At 36.6% G+C, this 10,401-nt stretch overlaps 1 protein-coding gene across 1 annotated transcript; it reads left to right on the top strand.

The window, feature by feature from the left end:
- The first annotated feature begins 6,074 nt into the window (after positions 1-6,074).
- On the top strand, positions 6,075-7,123 carry LOC141590341 (protein FAR1-RELATED SEQUENCE 3-like). Its single transcript, XM_074410937.1, has 2 exons — positions 6,075-6,439; positions 6,679-7,123. Exons 1-2 carry the CDS (start codon positions 6,075-6,077, stop codon positions 7,121-7,123), a joined length of 810 nt encoding a protein of 269 aa, XP_074267038.1.
- Positions 7,124-10,401: the final 3,278 nt, after the last annotated feature.

The raw sequence follows: 10,401 nt of genomic DNA, 5'->3' as shown, positions 1-10,401 counted from the left end.
ATTTTCGATAGCGGCGTCTGAACTTTGTTTTGCCCACCCCTTTCTCTCTTGCTTTGGTTTTTTTTCTCTTTGTCTTTTTGCCAGCAATTTAGGTAACAATATACCTTTTGTGGCATTAAGGGCTGTAACTCTCTTCCATACCTGACTCCTATCTTTATTCAAATCACTCAATTCGAGCGTTGCTGCAATCTCTCCCATGTATAACTGTCTCATCTTTGCATCGCTTAGTTCAGAATCAAAAGGCTCACCAACAAAGAACATCATGTGAAACATCATGAATAGGCCACAGTCCAGGTTCAACTCTTTTAATTGCCAATGAAACTTCACATTATTCATTTCGTAGTCCTTCACTTTTAGCCCACTTTCAGTACCTTTCGTGTTGAGGTATTCACCATAAAGAGTCCCCTGTATATTATTAATGTAAACAACTTTTCAATTTCAAGCTTATCGAACAAAACCATTATACCATTAGTTCTTTGTTTTCAATATTGTACTTACAGCCATATGAGCCATGTGTACGTGCTCCTCGTCTTGGAATTCATCATACTCTCTGTTGTCCAAATAGAACATTTTCTGCCTCTTCAAGTCAACACAGATACAGACGTAGTGCTCTTCATAGACCAAATGTATGAACACCTTTACATGAAACAATAATATTAGGAAACAATATTACAAAAATATGAATAAAAATATCACAGTACATACTAGTCAATATCATTCTTAATAATATTTTTTGTCCCTCTGAAGTTTTTTTTGTATGTTGTAAAATAATATCAACCAGTGTACTCAATAATATCAGAGTTTGTACCGAAACAATATCAAAGTTAAAAGACTTTTAAATCCATATCCACTGTTGTTATTTTATTAGAAGCTATAAAACAATGTCAACCATTGTACATAATAATATCACACTGTTAAATATTAGAAAAAAAAAGTCATTCATTTTCATTTTTTGGAGACAATATCACAATTAAGAAGTAACAATATCACACAATATTGTGCACAATATCACAGTTGAATTTAAGAATTGTTTTTAAGAACAATATCAACAGTAACTGCTAACAATATCATACATTATACATAACAATATCACTGATAAAAGTAGAAATGTCTTACCATATATGAATTCAAATTCAGTGGCTCCTTAAAAAGAGCCGACCACGTATCCCATGTGTCATATACTGTTTGCTTAAGTTTTGCCAATTCATCAATATTATCTTCATCGAATTTTAAGATTTTTTCTATATCACCCTGTTGTTCATAAGGGCATCTTATTAGTCTCCATAACACACATTCTACAATACCTAATTTAAAAGATGATAAATGTGTGTGTGTTTAAATACCGAGTGGGCAATGCCATAGAAAATTCTTGTCAATTTGTCGTTTCCCTTTTGAGCAATTTGGAACTCATTGAGCAATATTGCCCATGCCTCAATTACCACTGCTTCTATCTTCGTGTTAGGCAACAAAAACTCAATATCTTCCCTTTGTATACAATGGTAAGTTCCAAAGTTGCAGACAATTTCTCTATACCATGTTGCAAAAATATTAGCATATTAGTTATTTTTTAAAGTACTAATATGGTGCAAATTAAGTCATGTCTTACATTTAAAAAATTGTTTAAAGAGTGACTTACAACTTGCTGAACGTATGGTCCGTAAGGAAGCAATAATCCATGATGTCCTTCCGATTCTTCAAGACAGGTTCAAATAAATTTCGCTTCGAACATTGATTCTGATACAAGGATATCATCTTTGACTGGCAAACCACATTGAAAAGTACACCCCAAATTGTGAGGTACCATATCGGCTGAAGCAGGTACTCTGTCTGAGTGCAACAAATTTTCACTGATATTTCCCTTCCCTGCTGTATCTAAACCAACATTTGTTAAAATTTCTTTTAATTTAGTCACCACATTACTATCGTCATTCATTTTATCAACCACAAGATCTGTTTCAACAGGCTCCTTATCAACCACAACATCTTTTTCAACTCCCTTCCCTGAATTGAACTGATTAACAGCCTCGTCCAATTGAGTCACCACATCGGGAACCTCATTGGCCTTCTCTTTCTCGGCCTGCACTTAGTCTGAAATTCTGTTCCCTTCTTTTTGTGTACCTTAGGCTGCTCAACTTCTTCAATTGCGACTTCTTTGTTGGTGTTTTGTTCCACCAGCTCCATAGTATTGTGTTATTTGTTATTCTTTGTTTTCCTACGTTTATACTTCTTTAATGTTGTTTCTTCAACATTATCAATTGCAGCTATTGGCCTCTTTTCCCCAATGGTTGTGTTAGGTTCATCTGTAACTGCCAGTTCCATTTTCTTGCTAGTAACTATCTGCATTTAAAATTTTAATAGTATCACATTCTGTTCATAATAGTATTAGATCATATAAATAAAAGTATCACGTTACAGCATAGTATCACAACCTATCCTTAACAGTGTCACACCTTATACTTAACAGTATCACTGGTTAAAGAAATGTTTCTCAATTGACCTAAACTATCAAATTTAAATAGTATCACTACCTAGTCTTAATAGTATCACACTTATATCAACAGAAAACGAGACATTCCTCATTAACAAGTCGAAATTTACTGGTTAACACTAAATTTCACATTGAACAATAGCTAACCCTATTTTTCGCGATTGAAAAAAACAAAACAACTAAAAAACATCTACAACTACAATCGATCATAGTTTTTTGTTCAATGTATCCATGTTATCAACAAAATACTGTTTAAACTCATTAACAACTAAGACATTGTATAAATTTACAACAACAACTTGAAAGTAAGCATTTAAACTCATTAACAAGTCGAAAATTAGTGCTTAAATGCTTTTTTTATCATATATTTGAACTTGATTACAGTAATTAAGAACAAAATCAATATGTATAATCAAATTAAAACTGCAAAAGATGAACAAAAATCGCAAAAATGTAATAGAAAGTGATTAGAGCGTACCTCGACGATTCTTCAACCTAATTTTGAAATTCAACTGATATTATGCAAAGGATTGAACGATTGAATCTATATTGTTGAAATTCAGTTGATATCGTCTTTGAATCTTAGGTTTTTGCGGATTTTCAGTGAGATTTTTTAGGGAGTATTTGTTTTTGTGTGATTTTTAGAGAGAGAAACAGTTTTTTAAAAAATAAACGGTTTTTCTACTTTTAGAAGTTTAAGCGCCTTTTTTTCTGTCAGTTTTTAGCGTGATATTCTTTCGCCTTACGCGTGATATTTTGGATGGACTTATGGACTCAAATATTTAGGTGGACTCACCGGATCCCGCCTCAAATATATATATAGAAATTGCATCCGGTGAGTCTAGGTATCTTAGGCGAGTCCGTCCTGCGAATCTCAACCACTAGATTTAAAACAAATGCGCGGCTGAGATTAATCCTCACAAATTATAATTAATGTATATAAAGTTTAGATTTCATAGCTTCCCTCATAATTCAATTTTACTCTCTCTCTCTCTCTGCATTCACTCTCTTTCTCTCTCTACGAATTTGTCTGTTTCTTTCGTCGTCTTCGCGTTCAATTCTCGAATCAATTCATTCAACAATTCAATCAACTTTCTATCATTTCGTTCAATTCAATCAACCTAATTTCTATTTTCAATTCATTTTTGAATTCAGTACGTTCATACAATTCCATTTTCCTTGTTTTTAGCTTTTTGTTACTAGTATGGATTCCGATTCTACAGAGAACACCATGTGCGCAGGTAATTTCATGAATCCTTTGCTTTTTAGGTTTTTTATTCTTTGATTTCAGGTTTTCATTGTTGTTAAATTGATGTAGCTTTGCAATTTCTGTTCATACTTTTTATTTCCTACTATTAAGTTTCAGTTATCATTAATAATCGTTCAACATACTGTGCAATTCTGTTATTTTAGCTCGAGATTACGATTTTCCGCTCAATCGCATCAGACCTAGGTTTTGTTGTTGTTCGTATGCAATGTTTTGATTGAATTGATGTAGGTATACAAATGAATTGCAATTATGCTTTTCACTTTCTCATTCGAGCTTTTCTGTATTGTAATTTGTCTCCTATTTCACATTAATTTATAGACATCAGCTGAATCTTAGGTCAATCAATTTAGAAGGATTTAGATTATATGTGTTCTTAGTGTTTGTCAAAACAAATAGAGTTCTGACATTGTCATATTAAAACCTTTATTTGTTTTCATGAAATTTTTAGTAATTATGGGGATTAAATCAGCGTTCTTAAAATATTCGACACCTGTTAATATAATATCATTACTATAACATTACAACTTGCTGTCAGCACTGAACTTGAAATAATTATGAAAACGTGTTACTGTATAATTGTGTAAGTACCTTCTTTTGATGAAGTTTTAGCTAAATGATAGTGTTATTCCCACTTTAAAATTGCAGAGTCTATTACTTTTGAAGAAGTTTTAGCTAAATGTGTACTTATATTGTGATAGTAACAGTGTTACTGTAACATTACTTCCCTTTTATATTACAGAGTCCAGTATTGTAAATCTAGTCCTTTCTACGCCAATCGCACAACAACACCCCAATATTCAACCAAATAATCAGCTAGTTTTGTCTCATACACCTAATGGAAGCGAGAGGTGGATTCGTATAGTTGAGAGCAAGTTCAGACCTACAATTGGTACAGTTTTCAGCTAACTTGAGGCAGGAATTGAATTCTACGGGGTTTACGCATGCGCATGTGGTTTTACTCCCAGGAAGTACACTGCCAAAAAACATCGAGGTGGTATAGCACACCAAAATTTTATAGTCTGTAATCGTCAAGGGTTTAGGGGAAATAAAAAAAAAATTGCGTTACATTCCTGTCAATGAGCATAATAATGGTGACAGCTCTTCCACAGTTGAAACAGTTAAAAGGCGCATTAAAATCACAAGAATTGGCTCAGAGCTTACGTTAGATTTGCCCTTCTTAATGGGCTTGAGGGACCTGCTATGATTGACGACTTTTCTGAGTTTCATAACCATCATCTAACCTTTGTTTATAATCGAGATCTCGAAATGATTTTGAGATGCCTTGACATGTTTCACAAACAGCTTATATTGGACAATTCCAAGTTGAACATCGGGGCTTCAAAGACTCTCAGGCAGGTTAAGCATGCAGCTTGTACATGGGTATCAAAATATAGGTGCTACATTGGTGGACTTAAAAACCTTTCAAAGAGATATCAAGTGTTATATAAGGGAAAGAGATGCTGACCTTTTCCTTGATTGTCTTGAAAAGCTTAAAGCCACCCAGCCCCATTTTTACTTTGCCTACGAAGGTTATTTGGGCTGATTCCATATCAATTAGAAACTACTCATTCTTTGGGGATGTTGTGAGCTTTGACCCCACCTATGGCACAAACAAGTATGATATGGTTTTTACACCATTCATAGGTGTTAATCACCACAGAAAGTCGGTGTTTTGCGCTGCTTGTTTACTGTTACACGAAGATGAAGAGTCCTTCAAATGGACCTTTCAGCATTTATTGACTGCTGTGGGTTAAAAGGAGCCCCATTTCCTTATCACGGATCAATGCCCTGGTATAAAAAAGCCCCTCCCCTCTGTGTTCAAGCAAGTTTGGCATCGTTATTGCATGTGGCATATAACGCAAAAGATCACAGACAAAGTGGGTTTAGCACTCTGCAAAGACAGCGACTTTCTTACTCGCTTCAACGCTGTCGTCTGGGACTCTGATTTGGAACCGTTTGAGTTTGAATAAAAGTGCCAGAAACTTATTTCAGATTTTCGACTGGAAGATAATGACCGCTTATCTACAATGTTCAATGACCGAAACCATTTGATTCCTGCCTACCATCGTGACCTTCCCATGGGCTGCATATTAAGAATAACACAGCGATCCGAATGTTCAAATTCTTTTTTCAAACGGTATGAGAATCACTATGGTACATTGGTCGAATTTTGGATGAGGTAAACAAACATCTCTGTTCCTTTGGTTACAATCTCTGTAAATAGATTACGTTACAGTAACACCATTATTGTATCATTGTTACATAATTCATATGTTGTTGTGCCCTTGTCACATTATTACTAGGTTCCAAACTGCTATGGACCAGCAGCGCTACACACAAAGGTGCGATGATTATGACAGCGACCACTCATTACCTAACCTAGACACAAACATACATTTAGAAAAACATGGTGCTATTGTATACACACATGCTGTGTTTAAGATGTTCCAAGAGGACGTAAAGGCTGCTATATCATGTGGTGTCGCTGACTTTGTCAAGGAAGACAATCTGCGGATAATTTTTATGGAAGATGCTAAATCAAACACAACTTTTAAGGTGACGTTTAACCTTTCAACCATGGATGCAGAATGTGCTTGCAAACTCTTCGAAAGAATAGGGTTACTTTGTAGACATATTGTGTGGGTGTACAAGGCCAAAGGAATTTGGCAAATACAAAGCAAGTACATTTTAGATCGTTGGACCAAGAACTCTCACGCAACTAACAGATTAGATTCGAAAACATTATCACTGACATATCTCCTTTCTTCCCCTTTAAAAGTTCGTACTCAAATATATTGTGACAGTGACAGTATTTTATTACGAACTTTGGCTTACTCTTTCACTTTGAGTCCTCACTCCAATAATTTATTAAAGTAACATTTTTACCATATAAAGCAGTAACATGCCGTTTCATTATCAGGCTTGACTTCAATGGGAATGTCATCGAGGATTCAAATATGGCACAGTCTGATAAAAACCATGTGTGCAAGCTAAAAGCAGAGTTCAGTGCAACAGTTGGAGTTCTCAAAACTTTGCCTACGGTTCACATGGACGAATTAGCATCCCTCCTAGTTGAGTTCCGCGATAAGTTATCTGTCAAACCACTTACAAAAGATCAAGAAATTGAGATGCTCTTGGGCTGCAGCTCGTCGTCTGAAGTCACTACCCGGCCTCCGGTTAAAGCACACAACAAGGGCAGCGGAGAAAGATTAACGTCAGCAAAAACACAAGCCATTGAAAAGGCAGCAAAGCCAAAGAGACTATGTGACTACTGCAAAGAAAAAGTTGACCACGACAAGAGAACATGCCCTCTTCGCATAGCTGAAGAAGCAGCTGTAAAAGCATCTAAAAAAATAGTACTCTGATACTGCCATGCTGTTACAGTTACATGTCATACCAAGAAGTAGTAGGATACTGTATTGTTGTGACACTAACATACCACAGCAAAAAGTAATCAATTTCTGATGATGAAACAATGATTTTTCATTCAAGAATTCACATGGAAACTTAATATTTCAACTACAGTACGTTTGTTTTATCCAACTAACTTCACATTTTTCTCTAGTATTAATACCTTTTAAATTAATAATCCTTATATATGCTGAAAGTAACAGTGTTACTATTTAAACTTGTCTAAGGAAAAGGGTTTAGGGTTGGATTAGGCGTCTCCGCAAAGCGGTGATGCGTAATCCAACCCTAAACCCTTTTCCGTCCCATTTAAGAAGCGTATTTCCCCTCTTTTAATCCCATCTATGACAGGGTATAACCCGTCCCTCCATAGGGTATAGTCATGGGTTTTTGCACTAGGAACGACGTTTGACTAAGGAAAAGCGTTTAGGGTTGGATAAGGCGTCTCCACGCCTAATCCAACCGTGAACCCTTTTCCTTAGTCAAACGTCGTCCGTAGTGCAAAAACCCAAGTCTATACCCTAGGGACTTCGCGGTGACGCCTAATCCAACCCTAAATATTTTTCCGTCCTGTTTTAGAAGCGTCTTTCCCCTCTTTTAACCCCATCCATGTTTTAGAGTCACAGTGTTACTATATGTTTCATTATGAATGACATTTGACAAAGGAAAAGGGTTTAGGGTTGGAGTAGGCGTCTCCGCGAAGCGGTGACGCCTAGTCCAACCCTAAAGCCTTTTCTGTCCCGTTTTAGAAGCGTCTTTCCCCTCTTTTAATCCCATACATGTTTTAGAGGCACAGTTTTACTATATGTTTGATTATGAACGACGTTTGACTAAGGAAAAGGGTTTAGGGTTGGATTAGGCGTCTCCGCGAAGCGGTGACACCAAATCCAACCCTAAACCCTTTTCCGTCCCGTTTTAGAAGCGTCTTTCCCCTCTTTTAATCCCATCCACGACAGGGTATCACCCGTCCCTCCCTAGGGTTTAGTCTTTGGTTTTTGTACTACAAACGACGTTTGAGTTAGGAAAAAGGTTTAGGGTTGGATTAGGCATCTCCACGAAGCGGTGACGCCTTATCCAACCCTAAACCCTTTTCCGTCCCGTTTTAGAAGCGTCTTTCCCCTCTTTTAATTCCAGCCACTACAGGGTTTAGGCGGCCCTCCCTAGGGTAGGGTTTTTTCACTACAAACGACCTTTGACTATGGAAAAGGGTTTAGGGTTGGATTAGGGGGCTCCGCGAAGCGGTGACGCCTAATCCAACCTTAAACCCTTTTCCGTCCCTTTTTAGAAGCGTCTATCCCATCTTTTAATCCCATCCATGTTTTAGAGTCACAGTGTTACTATATGTTTTATTATGAACGACCTTTGATTAAGCAAAAGGGTTTAGGTTTGTATTAGGCGGCTCCGCGAAGCGGTGATGCCTAATCCAATCCTAAACCCTTTCCATCCCGTTCTAGAAGCGTCTTTCCCATCTTTTAATCCCATCCATGTTTTAGAGTCACAATGTTACTATATGTTTGATTATGAATGATCTTTGATTAGGAAAAGGGTATAGGCTTGGATTAGGCAGCTCCGCGAAGCTGTGACGCCTAATCCAACCCTAAACTCTTTTCTGTCCCGTTTTAGAAGCGTCTATCCCATCTTTTAATCCCATCCATGTTTTAGAGTCACAGTTGATGCGTGCATTTTATATAAGGTTTTTACCCTATATTTACACGCATTTCTGTGTTATTTATGTAGTATCTAGCTACAAATGCCCCCGAATAGTCTACTTTGGTCTGTCTTGTATTATTTGCAGGTATGAACCGGAAAGGAGCATAATCAAGCCTTAACCAGTCCCGTTTGGATGCATTTTAGAGAAATAAGAATCGGAGTCCGGAATTTGTCACCTAGGGATGCGTGAAGTGGCTTCGGGATGTGTTTTGAGTTCATCTATGCTGATATAATGCTAGCTATCTCGATCGACTAAATTGATTGCCAATACTGGTCGATCGAGTACTTTTGGATGCAGAGAACCATCAATCGAGTACTTGCGGTACTCGATTGAGAAGGGTGTTTGCTGAGTTCCTCGATCGAGTACTTGATTTACTCGATCGAGAGGTTTGACCTTTATTCTGCTCGATCGAGTAGTTTGTTTCCACTCGATCGAGTACTTTTTGACGTTTAAAATGTTTTTACGCAATTTTTTAGATTTGCCTTTTGGATATTTTTAGTTCTATCCTAGAATAAAAGAAAGACGGAAGAGATAGAATTAGTATCATCTCTTTTCTGGCACTTTACCCTTTTAGACCTAAAAACTCTATTTCTTGGAATTCCTTTGTATTCGGTATTTTTCGGATCCTTAATTTGAATTTATTATTTTGTTGCAATTATTCTTCTTGTCATCTCTTTTCTCTATTGCTCTTTATCTTGTTTTCTTTAGTAATTTATTATCATGTTCGAGTTATTTATCTCGTTTGTCTTTATTGATTTCTCAATTTACATTAAGCATAGCTAATTTTCTTATGCTAGGACATAAGGGGAGCCATGGTAATTATGGAGATTAGGATTAGGTGATTAGACATGGCTAGAATTAGGTTTGTTTTGTTAATCACTGCATTTAATAGCAATTAGCTGCTTGAGTCAGCGCATTTAGCTAGTTGATTTTATAGCCTTGACCTAGATCGGAAGATTGAAGGGGTGAGATCTACAGTGAGCATTAGGACATTCTAATGAGGGCGGAAGCTAAGTTAGTAATGTTTTAGGGCGAATAGCAGACCGAAAGGACCTTTTCACTACCTTGCAGACCGAGTTCAAGCTGACCTTTGACCTTAGATTTGATCTCTAGAAAACCATGGTGAATCGACTGTCCTAGCTGTTTCTCTCTTTCTGGTAATTTCATTATAATTCATTGCTTGTTCCTTTATTATCTATTTTCTCTTTATCTCCGTAGTTTAGAATCAATAATCAACCCCCAAAGAAATGGTTACTTAGGCATACTTAGTTTAGCATACATTATTCCCATCTCCCTGTGAATTCGATACCCGAATGCCTCTACAACATTTTATAGAGACCGGTTGGTTTTATTTTTTATAGGGTTGCGACAGCTGTGTCAAATTTTGGCGCCATTGTCGGGGAAGTGGTGTTATTTTGTTTGCTTTATATTAAGTTTATCCCCAGTCTCAAGGAATTTGTTCCTTGAGACAGTTCTCATATTTTTCTCTAGTACTATAGTTGTTTTGCAGGTGATCCGTCCTAG

The sequence above is a fragment of the Silene latifolia genome, chromosome 7 (assembly GCF_048544455.1).
Source record: "Silene latifolia isolate original U9 population chromosome 7, ASM4854445v1, whole genome shotgun sequence".
Lineage (NCBI taxonomy): Eukaryota > Viridiplantae > Streptophyta > Magnoliopsida > Caryophyllales > Caryophyllaceae > Silene > Silene latifolia.
Note: the sequence above shows the minus strand (reverse complement) of the source record. Positions and strands in the feature narration are given on the sequence as shown.

Coding starts and splice junctions, on each gene's coding strand:
- LOC141590341 (XM_074410937.1), top strand. CDS start 6,075: ATGGACCAGCAGCGCTACACACAAAGGTGCGATGATTATGACAGCGAC. Junction 6,440..6,678: donor ATTTGGCAAATACAAAGCAA/GTACATTTTAGA, acceptor TTTCATTATCAG/GCTTGACTTCAATGGGAATG.